Genomic DNA, 25678 nt, shown 5'->3' on the forward strand with positions numbered 1-25678 from the left:
AGAGAGAGAGAGAGAGAGAGAGAGAGAGAGTCACCCTCAATCACCCAAGTGATGAGTCTTTCTTAGAATGGCGGATTACGCCATTATTTAACGAATTGACCAGATTGAACATATATCTGTCTTCAACGATCGATAACGCCCCCCCGCGAAATACTTTTCGTATATATCACGTTCATACGTATATACGTATGAGCTTAGCCATCGGCACGTTCGTCGGAGTGCGTGCATCACTCTTTCTCTTTCTCTGCCTTCCTCGATAAAGGCACCAGCGGATCGAGGTGTCCGGCCAGTCAGTTCTCAGACTTTGATCGGTGAACCGCGTTGCGCGTAGATCTTGCCGATCAGGCACGTTGTCGATCCCTGATTACTGTAGCTATCGAAAGAATCTCGCTTAACGTGAAAACGAAAATAATCTTGAGGAAATACACAAAGAAATCGATTGGATAAGTGAGAGATCTTGTGGAAAAATCGATATCAAGTACCGGGACTTCTTATCACACTTCGACTGAGGAAAATGGTACTTTTTAAAGATTGAACGATTAAATACAAGCGAGCGTGTGTATATGTGTGTGCATGTGCGTGCATCCTTCATAATCAATTAACTGTTGTACTCGGTGTTCAATAATTCACTAATTTACAAAAGACAACCAATCGCGCACTTTATGATAACGAGGATCTACGGATTTCCGATACGGTCTCACGTAAGTTTACCTTCTCTACATGCATATATCCCAGCGAACACAATGTTATATGTACGTGTAACATGAAATGTCAGCAAAACAAGGTAACTGTATATAACACAGTGTGTGGGATGTGGAGACGTGAATTTTGAAGATCGGCTCGGGATAAGAGGGGAAAGGTAATTTACAGAAGTTGAGTTAATAAGCGGGAATTATCGCAGGTGCGTACATTAATGGCCCTATTCTGTAACTCTTAATGACTGCAACGATATCGTTACATTACGCAGATTTTGTATACAGTAAAAAAGCTGCGCGACAACAATTTAATGATATCGTTAGAGTCGTTAAGAGTTACAGAATAAGACCATAAGGTTCGCTTCTTATCATTCTTTACGAGTTTCTTGAATAATAAAATAGCGGGAATTACGGATCAATGACCATTCGTCATCGGTTGCTTGTCACCTTGATAAGACATTCTTAATTCTTGAAAATTACGTCTCCGTCGTGTCAATGAGATTGCCTTAATCCTGTCCGGACTGCGAAATAGTTGAGCATTTGATTTAGCGATGATCTCGTTTCTCGAGGTCGTTCCTTCAAAAATCTCGATATCTTGATTTAAGTTTCGAGTGAGTCACGTTGTCTCACGATGAAATGCAATAGACATCCTCTTAATAGCACACTTTATTTGGGATACATCCTGGGGTGTCTTTAGGATATTCAAAGTACATACTCAGACAGCAGACAATATTTATAAAATATTTACAAAATGTTGTATTTATAAATATTTATAAGACTTATTTCAAATATTTTGTAAATATTTTTGTAGTCTTAGATTGCATAGATCATAAACATTTATTATAGATATTATGAAATATTTATTGTAAATTTTGTAATAAAAGTCATGAAAATACTTAATAAGACATTATAATTCAAGTAAAAAGTACCACGGATATTTATTTATATTTATCATAAATATGTCTATCTTTTAACAATATGTCGAATAAAGTTTTATATAAAATGTGTATAAAATGTTTACATAACATTTCAAAAATAAATAATAATAAATATTTATCATAAATATTTCTGTGCTGTCTGGGTATGGACGTCCTAAAAACGTTTGGAGGTCTGTGTTGTTAGGGCCTAAATGTATAACATAGGCGAGTTTTTTAATTCATCTGATCAATCGCATTATGCCCAAATACAGCTTTTATGTTAATTTATATAACAAAGTTGCATTTGCATGTAGCAATTGATCAATCAAGGAATTAAAAAAAAACTTTCCTTATTTTCACTGTTGACGCCGTAGGTGTTTCGGACTACAGGATCTGGTAGGAATTTCCGAATGATCAATGCTTTCACGGACATCGAATGTGTTTGATGACACGTGCATTCGTGCGAAGACATTATTGAAAAAAATCGATGCGATGGTGAGAATGCAAGATAATGATATAATAGGTGATCGGAGAAACAACCGATAATACATCGCTAATGTCAATTCTATAATTCTGAAGAGCTTCGGATTTATCTGTCTGACTAACTTCGCAAAACCGGCTAATCAAACACAAGAGGGGAGACACGAGAGAAATAGAGTAAAAGCTGACTGAAATCCTCAATTAAAACCGGCATCGATCATCAAGTAAATAACTCCCGCGTTACATGGAAGACTTATCGGTGAGTGCAACCAGGGTGTGACAAGATAAATGCGCACGATCTAATATGATATCGAGTGACGAAAGAGGAGCGGAAGAACTTGTCTCGCCTAAATGTCGCCGCGACAAGTACTGCACGTCGTAATTATAGGTGCATCCGGAGCAAGGTCGAATTACCATTTCCATTTTCGAGGTCCACTGATATATTCAAAGTTCGATTATGCTCAATGCAAAGTGCTTGACGAGCATTAATTTAAAGGTTGACACGACATAAATTTCGAGTACGTTCTCGATAATCGACACTCGATAGACTTTGATAAGGTGCAACTACTGTCCAGGATGGGACTCATTTGTGTCTACGTCTTTTTCGCGTATTTATTGACACCAATTGCGTGCACGAGTGACGCGATGCCCATCATATATTCTATCGCATTGGTAAGTATATAATATTATACCGACATTTATGACATACCAAACTTAGGTTTTGTATTTATTTGTCTGAGCTTCATGTATTTCGCATCTCTCGCGGAGTTATATTTAGATCAAGTAGCCGATATTGATACCAGTTTCTTGATATTGTCCAGATAATCTCGGTTGTAAAAGCTCTTACGCAAATACCTGATCTTTCCTGAATTGCGAAAGGTTGCATAAGAAATCGAGAAGTTGAGAAAAACAAAGTATCTAAAAGAAGATATGCGAACGAGTCTTGGAAGATGGAAATCGGCAACTCTTGTGAATTGACGTAAAAACTAAAAATTCTTCGAAATCAATTCTGCGGTTGATTTATTAGTTTATAAATTACGATATTACTTATTTATTGCTTCAACGAGCTACGCTCATACATACATATAGAGATTGTTTCGCAGAAATTCCGAAGAAAATCTAAAATTTTTTTGCCCGATTTCAAATCTGTCCTAAAAGATATGGAGTCAATTTCCATAAGTGACAAACTACAACGCCTACAAGTTCGGTTATTAGTCACATGATTATTTATGCTCACGACACGTCTCAAGCTGCGTTCTCCGAGAATTTCGGAACGTCGAGATATATCGACAGTGTCGTTCCAACAACATATACAAAGTACATTTAATATTTTCGTTTCAGCAAAATGAGACCACAATGCCGGAGGAATACAGGCACTTACCGTTGGTGGGAAAATGTTGCTCCATAGACGAAGCCCTCATAAAAGATACGCACGGGAATACCGTTTCTTGTGCTTCTTCGAATGACTCGTCGACGAATTTTTCGCCTCTCTTCAGCGATTTCAATCGTACCGGCGCGCTGGTGCCCGGTGATAAATGTGAGGCATTCACCGCTCTCGTAGGAAATCCCTGCAATCGGAGGTACGTATATGGGAACACGAAAAAAAGATCCGTAAAGACTGGAATGATCGAATCAGCTGTTGAGAAAGTCACGTTACAAACCATTTTATCGAAGGTCATTCGTTACTAGACATCGGATGTTTATGCAAATATTTTTTGCAGTCGTATAGAAAATATGCAAATTTGCACAAATGTGTACAAATAAATATTTTTTAAATGTCTTTTTTAATAAGACAAATTTCTATTTTAATGTTACTTTCCAATCTACTTTCTAAAGAAATATTGCATGAGAATTCGATGTCTATTCATTATGTAATATAAAATGAGTTTGTACTATCGATATCCTTATCAATAAATTGGAACGCCATGCCGATTGGCCATATTTTACGATAAGACTGTTTTCGTATTATAATGAAATGACGTATTATAATGAAATGTCGATTAGCTAAACTCGTAGACTGTGAAATTTAGAAAATCTAACGAACACTAGTGCGAAAATATACCAGGCTTTACATAATTGCAAATTAAATATGTACTTGGAAATATGGAAATCGTAAGATGAATTTACTTATATCTGTTATCAAGGAAAATTGCAATTGATATTATACAGGATGTCCGAAATGTGAATTAAAATTATACCACAGCAAAGAAGTTTTTGAAAAAATAAGTTATGAAAGTATTTGTTATCGCGTTTCGAGCAGTTAGTTTTTGAGATATACTGGTGAAACACTGGCTAATTATAGACTAAGTAGTCTGTCCATGAGTCGCGCACTTCATGCGCTCATAAGCATTAGATAATAGATTGTGTATAACGTTCGCATAATATCGTGTATTGCGTGTAACATTATAGCAATTAGTTGATGTTGATGATAAAGGTAATTAATAAGATAAATATATCGGAATATTATATCGCTACTAAATTAATAATTTATATACTACATTATCAATATTAAAATATATGTACACGGTATTCCCCAGACATTACACACATAATTTCTTATCTAATAAGCGCGTAATGTTCACAATCATTAACACTATCGACACGCGACTGATGCGGAATAGACAACCGTTTCATTATAATTTACAATTAGCCAGTTTTTAATCTTTATATCTCAAAAACTACTTTCGAAACGATAAATAATTTTATAGCAAATTATTTTTTTCGAAAATCTTTTTGCTGTAATATTTCGATTCGCGAATTTAGGGACACTCTGTATATATATAATGATAACTGCACTCTCGACATTGTATTCTTCAGATACTTATGATGTATTAAAAAATTGTGTATCTTGAAAATAATTCACAAGCTGTTATAGAGCGCACTTATTGCCTGCATGAGGCAGATAACGTGCGGCGTCAATATTTTTTTTCTTTTCTAATAAAAATGATATCGTGTGATAATCGGCGGAGATGAAATCATAAAGGAACGTTTAATCTCGCCGGATATGTAGTACGACAGTGATATCGCCGCGTTATTGTATGTAGTTTGTATATCCATCAGCTAAAAGGTTGCAACACTTTTTTCGGAATGCAGCCTGCTTACCGGACATCCCGTATAATATCAATTTGGTTCTTACTTATAATATGGATCTAATCATTTATCTTTAATTGCTCATCGAGCAAGGCTAAGAAACCTCCGAAACCTCCAAAACCTCCGAAACCAATCAAAAAAGAGTGTTGTAACCTTTTAGCTGATAAGTGTATATGATTTATTTATAAAGAACAGACATATCGAGTACGAACGAATAAAATGTAACCGCTCATGAATTACATTTGCATAAACAATGAAGATTGCAACATAAATCTAAATTGATTTATGAGAACATTAGATGATTCGGGATCTTAAAAAGATTTATTTCTTGTCGAGAAATATAAGAGAATTCAAGAAGATGAAATCTTCAAATATAAAATAGCAAAAAAATGCAGAATAAAAGCATAGTGAACAAAATAAAGATATATTTATATGAAGAAAAAATTACTTTTGCATTTTTTTAATAATCGGCACGATTTTTTCCAAACGCCTTGCAGATATAATTTTTGCAGCTAATATTATTTTTGTATTGAATAATCGGCTAGATGAATTTTGTAACATGATTTAGATTTCAAATAACTTTATTCACGAATTTCTTCTTTAAATGTTAGGCACATTGGATACACACTGGATACACAGATGCGACATTGAGAAACAACGACATTCAGTGTCTTGTGATAAATAAAATGCTTTATTCTACTCATTTCTATCGTAAAATTCAGTATTATTGCAATTTCTGTAATTAGATAGGAATAATTTTCCCAGCAAAACTTGTTTCTCATGAGCGATTGATTATAGAAACGTGTTTCTCGGAAAGATCTTCTGTCGCGGTGTGTGTATCCTGGTGCGGGTATTCAAAGTAAATTAAACCTCCATTTACTTTGAATACTCTACTCAAGCACCTTTCTTAAGTCGCCGCTCCAAGTTTGCACATATACGCACACGTATTTGACAAAGCAATTTTCAGGTACATGCTACAACCGGAGAACAAGGGTGATGAGTATTATTTATTGGCGAATGGTTCCATCTTCGCGCCGCGACTCGATCTCGTACCGATTATGTTGATGCCCGGTAAGAACTATTGCATGGATGTTGTGGCCGAGCTGGGACTTCGAGTATTTGTCTGTTTTCAAGGTTTGTACTCTTTAATATTTAATAATTATATATTTTCTTGAGTTGAAACATTCAGAGAATTTACAGAGAAATTCAGAAGAATTATCAATGAAGATTGAATATTTTCATATGTTATAAATAAGTGACATACTTAGATAAAAATAGGAGAATTTTGATAAGATTGTTTTTCAAAGGAACTGAAATCCGACAGACAATCTTTCCATTCTTTTATTATCTTTTAGCTGTCATTTATCTACCTCTATATATTTCGTATAAAGATATTCATCAATGCTTCATTGATAATCCTTCTGAATATCTCTGTGAATCTTCTGAATGTTTCAAACCAAGGAAATAATTGTTACTTGTTCGTACAACGAATTATTTATTTATCTAAAAAAATTTTAGTATTTACCATATCACAGAAAATTGACAATTTATTGACATGTAATTTCTTTTATGTCTCCTCGCACTTAAATCTCTTAATGTAAATGCAACGATTGCAGATGTTCCGCCACCGATCACGGGTACACCGGTCATTATTTATGCCTGCGGGCTCCTGATCTCGGTTCCTTTTTTGATACTTACCATTGCGGCATACACGATAACACCAAGATTGAGGGACGTCCACGGGAAAGCCCTTTGCCACTATTGCGGCTGCTTGGCGCTGGCCTTTACCACTTTAGCTATTACGCAACTCGCAAGCGGACAATTATCGTTTCAAGCCTGCGTTAGTATAGGTAAGATAATTAATTATCAATGAGAGACACATTTAAGCGTAACACTATTACATAAAAATACATATAATGTACATATAGTGTACAATTTTAGAAAATTATGATTTATGACCAAAAATAAAAAATTTCAATTTTTTAAAAATACAATAAGTCAGGAAAATCGACAAAAAATGTTCAACTTAAATAATGTTTTTTTTTTTTTAATTACATTACTGCCTGAACGTTTAATCGAATTTAACTTCTCAATCGAGTTGTTGTTACAAGAATATCGTTATAGAAATTTGAAGATAGACAGTAATAAGTAACTGATAAAATCTTGAAGCTTGTACAATTCGAATATTGGACTTTGGACTGTTACTTTTACACAATGAGTGCGTGGTATAATTTCGGCGATGTCGTGTAGAACAAGAGGTTCGCTTTAGGAAGTATGATGACACACGAATGACAAGCAGATTGATTGAGAGACTGCGATCGGCGTCGTTTTCAGCATTCGTCATCCAATTCTCGTTCGTGGCCTGCTTCTTCTGGCTGAACGTGATGTGCATCGAAACATGGGCATTGGTACATCACCATGTGAACCAGCGCTCGTACAAGAGAATCCAGCCTAAAACACTGTTCTTCTACTACTCGATATGGGCCTGGGGCTCCCCGGCGGGCCTCATTCTCGTCTCGATGTTGATGGATCTCAGTCCTACAATACCCACGACCTACGTTAAGCCCGGTTTTGGTAGCGAGCGCTGCTGGTTCCAATGTAAGTTTCTCGATCCATTTGCAGGACTTGTAATTACGTTCATTGCCATCACGAATATGCACACCAAACGAGCTTCTTTGGTATCCTCCGTCTGCAATTCTATTTTTACTCCCTCCGTCTACAATCTGAGTCTTTTTTGCTGTAAAAATTCTAGTCTGAATATTTTTACAGTTTTAGACTTTCAAAACATGTAGAAAAATTCAGAGTAGCTTTTAAATATTTCTATTACATTACCAAATAGATTCTCAACTTAAATGTTAAGACCTTCATATAATAAAAATTGAAATTTTAGTAAAAATGAGGAAAAAATGGAAATATGTATAACTTAGCAATAAAGGAATCGGATTCAGTCCTTCTTTATTTCGGAGAAATTTCTTGTGCCAAAAAAAACCTAAATTGAAGACGGAAGGTTAAATATATTTCCCTACAGTTAGATAAAACAAATAGATTCAATCTAATCATTACAGCCCTAACAATTCCTATCATAGTAATGTAAAATTATCAAACTTTTTGTTTTTAATATGTCTTTTAATCTGTCGTTTTGCTTATTATTTTCATTCACTATCAGAAGAAGTGGAAGTGTTAATTATTATCGCTCTTTTTATAGCCGATACGAAAGCTCTGCCATATTTCTACGCACCAGTCGGTATCCTTCTGTTAGTGAACATGATCCTCTTCATAATCACTGCTGTCAAGATCAGCCGGTACCAGCAAGCTCTTGCGCTGAGACGCTTGGCGAGGAATCACCATTCCGATCGGGAGGATCAAAGACTCTTCCGCAGACTCAAACGGGTCTTCATCGTTTGCCTTGTACTCTTCTTTTTGATGGGTCTCAATTGGATGATGGAATTAATTTCTTGGGGGGTTGGCGGTGATCCTTTCGACTGGACGGCGTTTGATTTGGTGAACGCACTTCAGGGTGTCCTCGTCTTCGGTCTATTCGTTCTGAGAAGGCCTATCAGAGACTTCGTTTGGCATAGAATACAGAAGATACGAGGAATAAACACCACGGAATTAAACGTCGGAAGCATGGACTTAGCGCTATTACCCGTAATAAACGGCGATATCCCACAGAGATCGTATAATTCTTAGAATAGTTCTTAGAAAAAGACTGATCTTTTTCTAAGCGTGACAAGATGATGCATTTAATGCAGGCCGAAGTGATATCGACTGTAAACTTAATGCGATCGATAAACCGATAATCCAATGGACCGACAAAAGGAAGGAGCCGGGATATATGGGTCTCACGTCAATGAGATGAAAGTTATTTTAATTTCGCTGTGTACAATAGCAACACGGAGCGACCTTCTCGAACGGTGACGCTCATGAAGAGATACAAAATATTTTATTGGGATGATTTCGTTGCAAATCACTCGAGAAACTCACTCAAGTTAACTAGCCCGCGAAATCCGATGCAAGGAACTTTCGCCTAAAAGAGATTATTTATAAATATTTAATTAAATCACAATTTTTATATTATAAGTAATAGTTTCTAGTCTTTTTTTTGCAATAATCTAATTGTAAATATCAATGCGCATGTCGAGGCGTTTTAACTTCGAATAAAATGCATCGACAGAGGAAACATACGACGTGACTTTGCGCGCGTTGAATTACAAGTATTTCGCGAAGTTATGTGAAAATCTTTTTCTGCAAGATAACATGTTACGTAACGCATTATTCGTCCACCTCCGCAAAATATAGTACATATTGCGATGTTACTGCGCTAATTATACAACTGCGGAAACAAACAATGAACGGACCTCGCTTAAGGATCTCAAATGATAAGAATGTAATCTGCGCAATTAAATATGTGTGAGAACCGGCTGTAATCCTAAATTGATGTTCATTAAGGCTAAGTGATTATACATCGCAGTATTAATCATGGTAGTATTAACGATAATACTTGTAGTTCTTCAATTCACGCCGCAAGTCGATGTTCACATCGATAATGTTACCATACCTTGTGTACTTATACATTGCTTATTGTTGAACGGAACAACAATGCGATACAATAATATTATTGTGCGAAGCCTTTATTTCATGAATCCGGTATAACACGTTATGTTAATACATTACAAATAAATTAAGTTTAAACAAAAGCGCAGCATAGTGAATATTGAATAGAATACGTCAAAACGTGTTTATTACCAATTATAAATTCATCGAAAATACGTCAATATCGCAGTATATTCGAGAGGGGGGGGAGAGAACGGAGTTGTGGGTAGAAAAACAAGTTTTGCATAATATTGTTATCGAATCGTATTGTTGTTCCGTATGTAGCTAGCATTATTTATTGTCGTACTAGACATTATAATTTATTGAAGAAATTGTGCATAGAATAGGACGACGAGGCAAATGAGTCAAAATAAATAACAAATATTAATATCCTTTATTCTTGCGTTCCCTTTGAAACCATCGAGTACATTTAATTTGTTCGTTTAATTTGTTCTGACGGCGCACTATACATTTATATATATATGTATATATAACAAACAATATGTGTGAATTTGTATAGTACGCGAACGTACCTTGCCACAATTAAATTTGCTAAATTATGCTAAGAAAATAGTCATGATATACAACGTGAGCGCACGCGTACCACGTAACTCATTAACGCTCGAGAGGCAAAAAAAATAATTATACACCTATAAGTATAGCCTATTCTCTAACAACAAGTTAATGGATCGCGAAAGATCTTGCGTGCAGAAAAACGTGACGGTGCACTCACTGAAAGCTCTAAAGCGGACGATGAAATACGCCACGACGTACTTTAAGCGGCAATGCCGCGACGCACCCTGAGCGCAAAAACCAGGTACCAAAAGTAACAACTAACTCCTATACGAAACATTGTTTCGTGATGTGTTTAATTTGTAAACTTACTATACCGTACCAAAAGCACCCTTTGAGGCCATATTTCTTGATTTAATTTTCCTACTCACACAACTTTGAATAGTGAATCTATTTCACCCTTAAAGCATTATTTAAAAAAAAAACCGTAATAGGATAACAATTAATTAAAAAAATATTTCCATCCATCTAGAAAATTGCATAAAGCTTGGTATTTAATCTCTCGATAAAACGATCATGCGTAAGCTCTTTTTAAGTGAATTTTTTTTTTAAGTAAATTGATTCTTTGCTATAAAATTTATGTAGATGATTGTTCGACTGATCTATGAGGACCCGAAAATTCTGGGCTCACTCCCAAAACTTCCATAAGATAGCCTCGTTGAGCTACATACACCAAACAGTACATTTCCGACAGACGAAGCGCCGAATCATTGTACGATATTCGTTCCGTGTTCGCGTGAGGTTCGTCAGAAACTGACATTGGTTTACCTGGATATTAGATAATTATTAGAAGAATGAATAGCAACACTAAATAGCAACAATAACGTAAAATAACAGCAGGATGTGTAATGGAATAAGAAACTTACCGCGAGTAACATATTCGTAAATGATGTAATCATCTAGACTGGAGAATTCGTTAGGAAAGAGACCTATCCAGTCCCCACTGCATGGGATAAAATCTCTTTGTAGTTTGTAAGAGATAAAATTTTCCTCCACGATACAGTCTTGGAATTCCACAATGTCTTTTTCTATATCAGGTCTGACCTAAAAAAAAAGTTTTATCATTCAAATTTAGCTCGATAAGAAGAAATGTATAACAAGACTGTATTTTTACCACGATATCGAATTCTCCAGTTACAGGTTTATGATCCGAGACACTGTAATCGGGATGGCTCTTGTAACTATGTTGTTCAGTGCGAATTTCTATATCGTCGTATATATCTGCTGCATTTACTTTATATAAAATCCTATCGGTCCAAGATGGTCTACGCCTACATGAGACATAATTATAAACATGTCAAAATAACATTATATAAGACATACCGAAACATTTAAAAGAAATATTTATAAATTTTTCTTATATTTAATCAGTATAATTTACCTGAGATCAAATTCTTGAGACTCAAACTCATATTTGTAAGTAGGCGGGAATGTAATGTTACTTTCACTCAGTTCAGCAAAAGCTTGTTGCTCTTTCATTACCATCATCAACTGATCTCTTTCGAGGAGTTCATTCAAATGCTTCTTTTTCACCAATAAGTCTATATCAGCGGCAGTTAATTCCTCTCCGTTGAGCCGAAAATTTAAGTCACCAATCCAAAATATATAACTAATAGAAGATACGTATATTACTATCGAGGATGTAGTTAATTTTATTCAAATGATACAATCCTATTTCAATATAAAAATATTCATACTCATGATATAATATTCTCGATGTATACGGAGCAGTGAAAGTGTGGTCTGTCACGATGGTATTATAATCTGATACTCTATCAGCTAGCAAATGATCATGGGGAGTCAAATGTGTGTTCACCACGCAAACGCTGACTCCGTAGGTGTTCATTCTTATGCTCACTGCGCCCTTGTTTCCCTAAAAACAAGCAAAATAAGCAGATTATTAGTAGAACAACAATTGCTAGTGTTAGGCCAATATTACATGCATCCATTTTTTTGTCGTACGACGAATTTTTCAAATATGTTAATTGGCTGCAAGACAGAGAGGATCTCAGACCTCTTTGTCCTATAGTCAATTAATAGGCTTGAAAAATTTGTCATACAACAAAAAACGGATGAATGTAATATTGGCCTTACACCGTCTTCTTACCCATATGCCACCGAAACCTGTCTTGGTATACTGAGTTTCCATCAATCTTAAGTGTGTCAAGTGTTTCCTTAAGCAAAAAACATTCAGAACAAGACCCTGCAATCGTTGCGAACGTACTTTTACATAATTATACTTCTTCAACACATCTCTGCAAACAAGTCGGAGTATTTAATTTTTATATCTTAAATGAATATACATAGTAAATAATTATATTCCTGATATAAGTTGCATCATCGTAACAGACTTACCTAAAGGCTTTAGTCCACGGATCCTCAAATAGTATATAATCTAATATTAAATTTTGTGGTTGTGATTTAACTTCCTGTAAACTAAAAGAACACACACTTTATCATTGAATCTGATCCAGAGAAACGTTCTGGACTTACCCGACAAAATATAAATCCGGCCACACCAACTTTGATTTGTCGCAAGGTGTAATACCCAGAAGTTGATGAAGATCCTCTTTGGGATCCGGGAACTTTGTAGCCACATTGTACGTGATAAAATAAATTCTATGAAGCGTTAAAAAGAACGTATTAAAAAACAGATTGTGTCTTCTCTGCGAGATATAATCTACGGTAGCAGAAACAATAACATGTAACAGATCCAGTTACTCCTTACCTCAGCCGTTCCACTGAACATGCCATTTCGAAGGTTCTCGATGACGTAGAGAGGGAAAGGGAAATTTTACGAGGAATTTACGTAATTCGCGTAGATACAGAAATGGATTCACGTCGCGGTAACTCCGCACAACGCTGGTGATCGCCAGGTCATCGCCAGGTTAGGAACTCGCGCGCATCGCGTTCTTATTCTTTGTACTTTCACTCGCGGCTATGTCGGCTGCGAGGATACCGTCGCACCGCCAACGAGGCTCGTCGCGTTCGTTGCGTGCGGTGTCTCGAGCAACATCTGGTCACGCGATTCGATACGAGTGCGTCGTTTACGGAGCCATATTGTTGACAAGTGCTGTGGCAGCAGAGGGAACATAGCTCCCCAGTCCCCAGGCTCCCCTCGGCCTCCCCCGCTCCACTATTTTTCCCCCACCCCACCACGATCGTTGTTCCACGTGACATCTGTCATTATGCGACTGCAGCTGCAGCTGCACGCGCTACCTTGACCGATCGCGATCGAGTATACGGTTGGTCTACGTAGTCTACGATTTTCCTTCGTCATCGTCGCGATCTCTGACCCCCTTGCCGCGAAGAGATAGGAAATCCGGTTAGCACGGTTAGCACACCGTGTCAATTAATAATAATCCTTTCGCGAATCTGGGATGATTCTTCATCAATCAAACGGTGCTTTTCAGTAAGAGACACAGCGTGAAAAATTATTTATAAGAAATTAATCGATTTATAAGAAATTCACCAATCATAGTTGAATGTGAGGAGAATGAAGCTGATTATTCTTCTCACATTTGACCGTAAATAGCCAATTTTTTATTATAACTTATGGCATAAGTTAATAGTTTATTTACGCCCTGCGGCATGTATAAATGATGCTTAATACAGCTAGTGATCATTTCATCTGTGTTCAACATCGACAAAAAATAAGGATATAATGATTGATCACTACCGTGTGTTACACTGTGTCATTTGTGTCTGTTACTGGAAAGTAGCCAGACTTCGATTAATTCAATTGGCGATTAACTTGTCAAGTACAGAAGACCCCAATATAAGATTAACTTTCATCTCGGTTTCACTCAGGTCCGATTCCAATGTAAGATTAACCTCGGTTCAATTTACGCTTCATCTTTTTTTAATTCTTAGAACTGAAAAAAAAGATGAAGAGTAAGAACTGAGATTGAAGTTAATTTATATACATTGGTAAAAATAGGCATTACTGTGTGTTTACGTTTTTCTAGTTCTTGGAATTAGAAAAAGGTAAAGAATAAATTGAACCGAGAGTAAAGTGGTGGAACCGGAATAAGGTTGGTATTACATTTATATCGTACGACACGACAAATATTTCAAATCTATTAATTGACTTGGATAAGGAAGAGAAATTCGAGAACGATCTTTCTTTTGTCCTACAACTAATTAACGCTTGAAAAATTTATCTCGTACTACAAATATAATATTAATATTAACTTAATACCTGTTTTTGTGTATAGAGTTATTAACTTCTTGTCGCTCGATACGTAGAAGAAAATATTATTATAAGCAATTTTTGTTTATTTCTACTAATTGTAGATAAATTACTTGATTCAACTTACTTTTTATCTTTTTCTAGTTTTAAACCTTAGAAGAAGGTAATGAATAAATTAATTCTCCATGTGCAATCTGAGTCTTTCTTGGCACAAGTGAAATTTTACTCTCAAATTTCACCCTTAATTTTATCCAATTTCAATTTTTATTAAATAAAGGTTTTAATATTGGAGTTAAAAGACATTTGATAATGTAATATAATTGTTGAAAAATATAATCCTGATTTTTTTTTTAAATAGTAAAAAAACTTGGACTGGACAAAAAATTCAGATTACAGACAGAAATTAAATCGGGATTACAGTCAATTTATCATTGACAGAAATGAACGTTTGTTGGTTGAATCAATCGCCGCTTAAATTAATCGAAGTTTGGCCAAAGTCGTCCTCGAAGAGTCGATTTTCCCTGGAAAGTCTAAAATTCTAACGCTCACAAAAAGTACTATTTACAACTCTCTAGTTTTATTTCTCACTTAATTAAAAGGACGGTTGGTGCGAATGTTCTCAAAGAGATTGTGTTAGCTTATCAAAGAGATTCATCCGCAGGCATCGAAGGTGAGTGGAAAATAATGTTTCTCGTATTAAAAAAAAAAAATGTGTCGTAACATTTATTGCGTTATTCTGGAGGCACGTACACTTCCAGTTGGAGTCTCTCGCATCGGTGATTCGCAGTACGCAGGTCCATCTATTGCTCGCGGCGATCTGCAATTGATCGCGTACGCGTCTCTGACGGGATAACACTCCCGCGATGATCGTCCAAGTTACAAAGAAGTACTATGTAGAATCGTTCACTAAGATTCTGATAACGACGATTATTTACAATAACGAGAGATCAACAATCGCGCGCTTGTGCGTGATCTAATCTTAAGACACGACAGGCATATATGAGTCTTGTCATCGACGATAAGATTCGCCCTCTCAGTACATCATCCCGGGATGGGCAGCCCTTTGGAAGAACACGTTGGGATTGGCCGACAAGGTCGTGTAGAGATTCCCAGCATCCTCCGGCCTCAAGTACATACCGGGTGGCAAAACGAACGTCTCCATCGGTCCATGTACATCTGGAAATAATATAAGAGTACAGGATAAAAGTACAGATAATTTGAATAGTTAACAGAAATTTTCGAATCGTATGAAAAATTGAGGTCGTATAGTTGTAATCATTAAAATTAAACATAAAGAACACACCAATAGTGTATGTTTGATCGAATGCATTATGTGACCTCAATCTTTCATACAATTTGAAAATTTCTGTTAATCAACCTAAATTATTCCGCTTTATCCTAAATATTTTCTTGTGACGATGTTTACTGTGAATAATTAATTTAGTGTAAAAGAGAAAATATCCAAGACTGATGGAAAATTGGAGCGAATCATCTTTACGGCATCGCCTCGCGTTTATGTCCATCGGAAATGAAATTTTATTATTTGGTATCAATCGGAGAAGCGAATATCCGGTCGTAACTTTCCATGCCGTGTGTCTAGTGGCTATCATTTTCGCCTCATGATAATAACTGAATTATAATATCGAGATATACACAGGAATCGAAATCACGTTGTGCATAACCGGGACGAAGCCCTCGTTACGCCGCACGCGTTAAGAGCGACTGTAATTTAAAATCGTCGGCTTAAAGTAGGTCTCGTTGTTCGCAGCTGTCGTTACAAGATTACGCGAGTTCGTCTTTGTCCTCGACACATGTAGCCTAATCTATAATTACACTCTGCTATCAATACGCTCTTAACATAATTTCTTAAACAATTAAACAAAATTATCTTTAGAGGAAGAAAGTGTAAATTTACAGATACATTTGTTTCTTTCATAAGAATTCATCAGAAGTTTCTTTTCCCTTACATTTTGATGTTACATTCTTTCTTTTGTATTGTTTTCTTTATGGAGAAAATATCATAGTAGAAGAGAGAAAGTGAAATAGAAATATAAATTGTATAAGAAATATATTTTTTTATAATACTTTGTTGAATATAACGGCATTATTATTCATCACTATGGCAATCGATATGTTATATTAATATTAATATAATAATAATTGAAATAAATTATACATACAGTGAGTGCAAAAAGTATTTGTACAGAGAAAATATTTTTTAAAAAAACTTTATTTTTAAAAAGTAAATATTATCCAGCGAGAAATGAGTCATCGAATTGATGTCGAATCGATATAAATACGACAATTCCAACTCAATTTGACGTCGAATCGATGTTTAATTGACGATCATTTCTTGTTGGATAATTAACAATTTATTCATAAAGAATAAAATAGACTGTTTCTTAAAATTATATATACAAAAGATGTGTATTAATTATAGAAAATATATCATCTAAAAAAGCGAAAATTAAAAATTGTATTGTTTGAATGCTCAAAAAGTATTCGTACAGACGAGAAATTTAGCTTCTAAAATAAGGAATACATGCGAATCTCATTTGTTTATATTAGAACAGAATATATAAAATTGCTAATTAATGTTTATTTTCTACAAATAAGACTTTTTTTAATAACAAATTTCCTTGTACGAATACTTTTTGCTCTCACTGTATATGTATATATCTACATATTTTTTATTACATTAGCAAAGATTACAGTGCATATTGTGAAAAGTTATACAAGTATTTTAAACTATGCTGCATTTAAAAAATTGTGAACGTATAACAAATTATATGTACAACATCGTTGTAATCATCATTTTTGTTAAAATTACTATCGTAACTTTCATTCGTACTCAGATTGTAATATTTCTTTCTCGCTTTAGTGAAATCTGGTTATTCGAAATTGTACATAGACAACTCGAATAATTGCGATAATCTTTTCATACAATACGAAATGTAATATATTAAATGAAAATATTCCATTTGCCGTATAATGCCGTCATAATATCGATATATTCCAAAACGAATAAAAACAAAAGTTGTATTACTACTTTTATTAAGATATTTTCCTGGTGTCTACTTGTGTCGCGTTACGCGTTACGGACTCTAATGATAAAGGAAGCTTCTGTCAGGGAGATGTCGTGCTTCGCGTAATGAGGGTCGTGAACCAGCTCGGTGTACCTAGTCTGAAGAGGCTAGCGACCTTCGCCTCTCTCGTAATCTCTTGCACATTTCACGCCTTGCCCGTAATAACGAGCCTTGCAAGAAACGCAAAGAAATCGTATCGCGTTGGGAGATGCGTGTACAGCTTATCGACGGAATAACGTCCGCGAGAAATTGCTTGCTCTTTACGAGAACAGGGCCGTTATCGAATCCTCGGGCGAAAGTGGCGTGTTTCTCGATTTCTCGAAGATCCAACGCTAAGATCGTATATGGTTTAACGGCCGCGACCGTTGGAGTACACGATCGTTACAAAGTGCCTACGTCGTTCCTCGCTGAATGGACACGCGTCGGGGTCTTTAACGTAAATGCGTATCGCGCGTAGGTGAAAGTCATCCAGCTGTGATTTATGATCCAGCTATGATCTACGTCGTCATGTTGTACAAACGTGCGCGCGTTTGAGAAATGATCGCGATTCGCATCGACGGGAGACTTTTTCTTTCTCGTCTTCCTTTTCATTTGTTTCTTTTTTTCTTTTTTTAATTGTCCATTTACACTTGGCTCGCGTCTGTAACACGTTGAGTAACGGCGCGACCTGGTTACAATAGCACGTTCCCTTCGAATAGAGCTGAATAGGATCTAGAAACTCGTACGCGCGCGCGCGCGCTTTTCCATTATGTGTCTCTAGAAAGTGTGAAACTCCCGCTAATGTTGTTATTCTCTCTAAAGGGAAATATATCTGGAAACTTGGATTTTCTCGGACGGGGAAAGACAGGGAAAGACGAGGAATAGCCGCTCCGAGTCTCCGCGAAGTATCGATCGCGAACGAGCGAGATGATCCGTCGCGCTCATTCTATCTCACTTTAGCGATTTTTGTCATCACGATTGGCGTCGTCGTTTCACGAGGGCATGGTCCAATCTAACGGGATTTCTCCTCCCTCCCCCGCGTCTCCAACATTGTTGCAAGCAAGAAGCGATTGACCTCCGCCTCGGACTTTCTCCCTCTCTTTTCTCCGTGCGACGTCTTCCCCCCCCCCCATTCCTTCCGCCGTTTTTCCTCCCTTTCGTTCGTTCGCACCTCGAGGTGAAGGTCGTCGAGGGCGTTAGCGTGACGAAGGAAAAGTTTCGGGCCAGGAAATGCGCGGGCAGGACAGGAAGTGTCGAGATTCTGCGGACGATACACGTGATACCGACGTACAGCGAATACTCTCGGTGAAGGAAAATAAAGATGTGTTCTTAAGCAAGTCTCTCGCATTCTCAGCCGAAGATTAAGAATAGATGAGAAAAATGTTGCACAGATAACGACGTGATGAGGTTATCCCGTTTTAACGTTTTCTTTCGAAATTCTAATCTTCAAGATAATAATCAAATTTAACTCTTTCATGTCTAATTTTTTCGATAAGAAGAGCATATCTAGTTTAATTATTTTTAAAATTTTCTATATAATTGTTACAAATATAAAAACATAAAATTTTAAAATAATGAATCTAATATAGCAGATGCAAAACATAAAATATCTTTACATTGTAATAAAAGTTTCTCTATTGAGATATTTTTAGGATTGTAAGATGTATATATATATATATATTTATCAAACGAAATAAAAAATATAATAAAATATATATTAATAAGAACTACATATATGTTAATGTATTCAATAAGAATTAACAAGGTGCAAAAGTTTTCATCATGTATCTGCAAGTATTAATAATAATTATGATAAGGAAATATATGATGTTCAAAAGTTTAATTTATACTTCACATAATATAAATATCAGAAATTCATATTATCGGAATAATATTCTTTTATGCGAAAATAAAGCACTGTATACTATTTCAAAATTTTTATGATTGATCCAAGGCATCTCCAACTTTGCTATACGCAAATAATTGTTGGTACTTTATCACAAATCTTTCAATTACAATTAAAAACAATCCTTTCTAAATATTTCTATTTAATCTTAGCGATTCAATATTTAATAAATGGAAATATGATTTGAATCTTATTAATGTATTTACTAACAAGGTGTAAAAGTTTTCATCATGTATCTGCAAACATTAACAATATTATGATAAGGAAATATAATGATGTTCGAAAGTTTAATTTATTCTTTACATAATATAAATATTATTAGAAATTCATATTATCAGAATAATATTCTTTTATGTGAAAGTAACACCGTGTACTATTCAAAACTTTTATTATTAATCCAAGGAATCTCCAACTTCACTATATGCAAATAATTGTTAGTTTATCACAAATCTTTCAATTATAATTAAAAACAATCCTTTCTAAAAATATTTCTATTTAATTTTAGCGATTCAATATTTAATAATTGGAAATATGATTTGAATCTTATTAATTTATTTAATAAGAATTATACTAACAAGGTGTAAAAGTTTTCATCATGTATCTGCAAGTATTAATAATATTATGATAAGGAAATATAATAACGTTCGACAGTTTAATTTATACTGTACATAATATAAATATTATTAGAAATTCATGTTATCAGAATAATATTCTTTCATGTGAAAGTAACACTATTTTAAAACTTTTACGATTGATCCAAGAAATTTCCACTTCACTATATGCAAATAATTGTTAGTTTATCACAAATCTTTTAATTACGATTAAAAACAATCCCTTCTAATATCTTTATTTAATCTTAGCGATTCAATATTTAATAAATGGAAATATGATTTTTCTCAATTATACACTGGGATATGTATGTTTTGCTGAACGTGAAAGGATTAAGATTGTTACGCTAATTACAACGTATTATTCGGATTGATGTCAGTGTCCTGTGACAGGTCTTCCTGTGCCCATGCCGTTGCGTGACGCGAAGGACGCCGACAACGTACCTAATTGGCGAAAATGTATGTCCCAGGGCATTTACAACGGGGTCTTTGCGGGATACGTTACGATGCGCAATAGGGTAGTTTTGCATACGGCACGTAATAATAATCGGTCGACCGATTCTGAAAATAAATAATGACGGCTTACCGTCTGAGTATATGGGACTTCCTCCGTGCCTGCAGGCGCTGCATCCGGGTATCCCGGACGAGACCAGTGCGACTCGATCTATAATTAGAAGTTTCCACGTTATGATAATCTCGGGAGGAGGGAGGAGAGATAAGAGAGGAAATGATTACGCGAATTACGCGATGGCATTACCATCTACTCTATAGAGACAACCGTCATAGCCAATTGCCAGTTAATCACGTTTGATTTAAGCTGACTATTTCTACCTCTTGCTTGACATTACGGTTTAAAGGACATCAGATTTTCGATTACATATCTATTTGCAACTTTCCTAGCAGCACAAATTATTGGCGTAATATTAATGACTATAAATTGACCTGCAATATTCACTCGATCTTGTAAAATAAACGTTTTGCGTTTTATATTAACACCGAATTTAATTAATATTGGTTTTATATTGGACAACATTGACCATGTCAATATAACCAATGTTTAACCAATGAGTTATACTACCAGGGCTGATTCTTAAGTAGGTAGTGGCACGCATCATACATTTGCACGCAATGCATTCTCCTAATTCGCGCGCAATTATCGCGATCGCGAAAGTTTTCGCGTCATCGATCGCGAGAATTGCTGCTCTATTTTTTTAAACGTTGAAAATACGCGTTCCGTTTATTTACTTTCTCGTTTATCCAATTATTCACGTTTCACGCGCCGCCGATTCCGCCGGTCGTGACCGCATTTCCGTTATTTGGCGCGCGATTACGTTGTCCGCACTCTTAGCGGCTACCGCGCGATGACCTGAAGATCTATCTTGCGGGTATCGAGCAAACGAATCGGAACACGTTGCGCGCTGCAACTCCGAGAAGTGTAATCGTGAAACTTGAATATTCGGATGAGCAAAGAGAGAGAGAGAGAGAGAGAGAGAGAGAGAGAGAGAGAGAGAGAGATCGTCGCAATAATATTGTTGCACATCTCCTGTTCATTATTGTAAACGACTTTAATCTCGTTGTCCGTAAGTTTGTTTTCTACACCTATAAGAACAAACTTTTGGAATTTAAAATGAAACAGCTCAGGTAGAACACAATCATAATTAAGTCATAATGGTAGATATTATGACGTCATTTGTCACTTAAAAATGAATTCGTAAGAGACAAAAGTCACGATGGAATATCCTTATGATGACTTTTGTTTGTGTTCTACTTGGGAAGTAATACGTTTGACATTTGGCGAGGAAGAGTTTTAGTGCAGTCTAATGCAGGAATAAAAAAAGCCGGGTTTATTTGAAAGGGCGACGTACCGGCACTATGGTAATGCATTTTCCTCTTCAGGGATGCCTCCGCGGGCTTGAAGTGGAAGAAGGAGGGCGAATAGCCACTACCGGGGAGGGAACTGAGGGCATCGTCGTGATCGCGAATGACTGCGGTGGGCCCTTCGCGACCTAGGGCAGCCAGTTGGCGTCCCTTCGGTAGAAACATCGTGAGGAAGACGAAGAGCGACGTGGCGAGCAGACCATAGGCCAGCCAGGCCTCTCGATCACCCTCGCTGCCGGTCGCGAGCGTACCGATCCCGCTGGAGATCCAGATCGGCAGCGAGAGGCCGACCGCCAGGCCGATGAAGGCCGCTTCCCGATTATTATCCCGGACGCCTCGCGCACGGATCGCTAAACATGCCACTGCTACTAATAGTGCTCCGGGATACCTGGAACGTGAAGAAGATTATAGGAAAGATGAGTTTCGTTCACCTGTAGCGAAAGTAGTTACGAAAATTATCGCGCTGAGTTGTGTGTGCATCTTGACAATAATAATTAATTTGAAAAATTTGATCAAAGTATGAAAGACATTAATATGTTCCGTGCCGGGCCAATTTTTAAGTGTGACTTGACATCGTGCCGCGTGGTAACTCATGTTTTTATTTTTATTTATTATATTCGATTTAAAAAATTATAAAAATTATTATTATAAAAAAGGTCTAATGTACCAATACTGCATCAAATATCACATAATCATATATAAGTATCATATTAAAAATTATTTTATAATTTCTATAATTTTATTACTTTTTATAATTTCAAATTATTTTACTTTAAAAGTTCCTTTTTGTTGTCAAAATATCAAACAACCTGAATGAAAAGATCAACCTTCAGTTATCCACGTGGTACGTATTAAAGATTAAAAAATTACAGAATAATAGCGGAAAAAATAATCCTTCGGAATGATGTGAGTCTAATTAGACCTACTCAATTATCAATCTCTTAAAAATATCAAACAATTTAATTTTTTATGTTACATCCGCATATTTGGATTATTCTTATTAAAATACAGGGTGGGGCTTACATTGTAAACGTTATCATGTTTACGTAACATCCACATGACTTCACCGAGTGGCAGGATTAAAGAAAATGTGACAAATAGTTATATTTTATTTATATTTATCATTATCATTAAGAGAGAAATTGCTAAAAATATTCTTACTGCCGTAAGCAAACGTGCTCGTTGAATTACGGATTCATGGACTCTGACTTCACAGTACCTTTCCACAAACCGTATCTTCATTAAGTGCACGTGCACTCGACGCGATTTTTCAAACTTGATTTTCTCAGAAACAGAGTCTCGAACGATAAATGTTTATTCTACACTTTCGACTTATTTTTATATAAGAAATATTTCCTATCTGATTGTACTAGGGTTTCTACAGGTTTATCCCTACTTTATATACTTATAGTATTCATTATTTCATTCTTTTTTGTACGAGTTATATTATTTTGGTTCCTTAAAATTAATTAGTGCCTTTTAATTTTTAATTAACATAAATTAAGTAGGTTTTACAGACTCACCATTCAGTATCATACTAGAACAAAAATTTAGTGCTTTCAACAAAACTGTTTAATTAAAACAATTTTTAACAACAATCAAATTATTGAACAACAATAATTTTGTTTATATAACAAAAAATTTAGTTGTTTCCATAAAACGCACTTTTCTGCTTTATAAATAACAAAAATATTTATTTATACCAACTGAATAATTTAGTTTGCATAAAATTATAGTTTTGTACAATACATTTTAATCAGATTTTTGTATTACAGCAAAATTTTCATTCCTAGAACAAAACATTTTTTTCTAAAGCACTAAAGCAGTAATTGTTACAGATTTTAGTGTCGGCTTCGGAAGGTGAAATAATGTGAATTAACACGCTTTATCTTGGCTTCGCGAGGATAATAGATGAACATGATCGACTTGATGATTCGACGCTTTCCTTCTCGGGGATTGGAGAGAAGGAAGAGAGTTTTATATCAGCAAAAGTTTACCCGAGGGAAGCCACTATCTGTCCAAGCGGAGTCCTGCAGGAGGTGGTGGACGCCGGTGAGCTTTGGCCCGTCGCTTGTTGCTGCTGCTGCTGCTGTTGCTGCTGCTGCACCTGGATCACCGCAGGTGGTTCGCCGTAAAACCATTGCCCGACAATGACCACCTGCACCAACACCGCGAACACCAGCACCAGCGCCTGCAGCATCGAGAACCGAGACAAGAAAGGCCCTCGCACGATTACACTTCCCCTCTATAAGATTCACGCGGCCGTCTACCCCTGGTCGATCGCCTTTAATTAAAGGTGAACGGCCTGCGGTGACATCGGCACCGCCGGCGTGCATTCTTTTAACTCGTGACGTCAAACGCTCGTGACATATTAGAAATAGAATAGTCTACTCGAGAGATATGCATGAAACATTTACAAGTTTCTTCAGTCTTTCAAATTTAATCTGCACTCTTATATACTCTCCCTCTTAAAGATACGACAAAATTATACAACAGCTATAATTGCGTCGTTAAAATCCTATTAATGTCACTCGCGCGTAACGTCCAGTTATCACTTTCCTCTAATCAAACATTTCAACGGCAACGTTCTTAATTACGCGAATGCAATTACATTTCACCGAGTAACGCATCATGCCAGCGCGGACATACCGTCCTGATTTCGTTCTTGTGCACGTTTTTAAAAGAGTTTTCCTCATAAAAGCAATCCTAGAAATTCTCAAGTAAAAAGATCGAACACAATTTAGACAACTTCTAATTAGTCCGTCATATTTTTCAGGACGCTAAAGATAAAATGAGATAGATGCGTGGATATCTTTATCTATTCCATCTTATGCATAATCTATCTTATTCTGTCTTAAGCAGGTCCTGAAAAATATGGCGGACCAAACGTATCGTGTCCAGCAATCTGTTACTCGAGGATCTCTAGGTGCACCGAGCGAGGCGCCGGGGTAGGCGGGAGCACGTCGAACATGAAAAATGGATGTTTATCCTATGGGGAGGAGGCCTCCGCAGGGCGAGAAGCGCACGTCCTGCCACGCCTGTCATTCAGCGTACGCACCAACACACCGTCGCGATAATTGCCTCCGTGCTTTTTCGCGCGCGCGCGTCCGTAATTAATCGTCGCGCGTACGGTACGATGACGCAACGCTATGAAAAAGGGAAGGCGATGGGAGAAGGGTGATGGTAGAATCCGGGACCCGTTTACGACATACTAATGGCTATGCGAGATGAACATCCGGATCGTTGCGGATACGGCGGAAATCGTTCGCGCGGAGTTTCTCCTTTCGTAGGAGACCAATAAAATGACATTGTAATTTATTATATTTTTGTGCATCTCGCCTACTTTGATTATAGTCGCGCGTGACATGTTTTATCGATATACGTGTCTTCTCTTCGCGTCACTTCGCGAGTTCCGAAATGATTTCGCCACTTCTTTGACCGATTTAAATTCCTCGATATCTTTTTAACTTTCGATTCTCCATACTGATTATTTTAATAAGCTTCAAATTATGTTCTATCAAAATAATTATTGACATGAGAAATAAAGCCAAGGTATCATCGGGCTTTATTAGAATCCAAGGAACACGTCAAGTTAAGAGAAAGTCAAAATGATTTTATTTTAACGTCATGAAAGTCCAAAAATGATGATTTATTATTACAAAATTTGACTGTCCATTGACG

General features: G+C 36.2%; 3 protein-coding genes across 5 annotated transcripts in view; 1 reads left to right on the forward strand and 2 right to left on the reverse strand.

Moving 5' to 3' along the window:
• Positions 1–1992: 1992 nt before the first annotated feature.
• Positions 1993–10127, forward strand: LOC108760312 (G-protein coupled receptor Mth2). 2 transcript variants are annotated; one of them, XM_018506184.1, is made up of 7 exons: positions 1993–2107; positions 2192–2764; positions 3434–3672; positions 6150–6316; positions 6799–7032; positions 7517–7780; positions 8388–10127. In XM_018506184.1, the coding sequence occupies exons 2-7, from the start codon at positions 2669–2671 to the stop codon at positions 8870–8872; spliced, it is 1485 nt and encodes a 494-aa protein (XP_018361686.1). In that variant the 5' UTR covers positions 1993–2107; positions 2192–2668; the 3' UTR covers positions 8873–10127. The 2 variants fall into 2 exon arrangements, with proteins under 2 accessions (XP_018361686.1, XP_018361685.1); XM_018506183.1 differs by having other exon boundaries at positions 1993–2764.
• An 18-nt stretch (positions 10128–10145) lies between these two features.
• Positions 10146–13444, reverse strand: LOC108760314 (inositol polyphosphate 5-phosphatase K). The gene is made up of 9 exons (XM_018506188.1): positions 13077–13444; positions 12842–12967; positions 12704–12784; positions 12456–12603; positions 12046–12221; positions 11730–11957; positions 11463–11619; positions 11215–11392; positions 10146–11116 (listed from the first exon to the last, which is right to left on the reverse strand). The coding sequence occupies exons 1-9, from the start codon at positions 13100–13102 to the stop codon at positions 10926–10928; spliced, it is 1311 nt and encodes a 436-aa protein (XP_018361690.1). The 5' UTR covers positions 13103–13444; the 3' UTR covers positions 10146–10925.
• Positions 13445–15224: 1780 nt separating this feature from the next.
• The window catches only part of LOC108760313 (uncharacterized), a 32769-nt gene continuing 22315 nt past the window's right edge, over positions 15225–25678 (reverse strand). The window contains exons 4-7 of one of the 2 annotated variants that reach the window (XM_018506186.1): positions 23995–24188; positions 21985–22385; positions 20706–20783; positions 15225–15716 (exon numbers count right to left, since the gene is read on the reverse strand). In XM_018506186.1, coding sequence (XP_018361688.1) covers positions 15574–15716; positions 20706–20783; positions 21985–22385; positions 23995–24188 — 816 coding nt within the window. In that variant the 3' untranslated portion in view covers positions 15225–15573. The remainder of the gene's footprint in view (positions 15717–20705; positions 20784–21984; positions 22386–23994; positions 24189–25678) is intronic. The other variant, XM_018506187.1, reaches the window with a different exon arrangement.

Source organism: Trachymyrmex cornetzi, unplaced genomic scaffold (assembly GCF_001594075.2).
Source record: "Trachymyrmex cornetzi isolate Tcor2-1 unplaced genomic scaffold, Tcor1.1 scaffold223, whole genome shotgun sequence".
NCBI classification, from domain to species: Eukaryota; Metazoa; Arthropoda; class Insecta; order Hymenoptera; family Formicidae; genus Trachymyrmex; species Trachymyrmex cornetzi.

Coding starts and splice junctions, on each gene's coding strand:
- LOC108760314 (XM_018506188.1), bottom strand. CDS start 13,102: ATGGCATGTTCAGTGGAACGGCTGAG. Junction 12,968..13,076: donor TGTTCAGTGGAACGGCTGAG/GTAAGGAGTAAC, acceptor AACGCTTCATAG/AATTTATTTTATCACGTACA. Junction 11,620..11,729: donor TCTCAAGAATTTGATCTCAG/GTAAATTATACT, acceptor TGTCTCATGTAG/GCGTAGACCATCTTGGACCG.
- LOC108760312 (XM_018506183.1), top strand. CDS start 2,669: ATGGGACTCATTTGTGTCTACGTCTTTTTCGCGTATTTATTGACACCA. Junction 2,765..3,433: donor TCATATATTCTATCGCATTG/GTAAGTATATAA, acceptor TTTTCGTTTCAG/CAAAATGAGACCACAATGCC. Junction 3,673..6,149: donor GGAAATCCCTGCAATCGGAG/GTACGTATATGG, acceptor AGCAATTTTCAG/GTACATGCTACAACCGGAGA.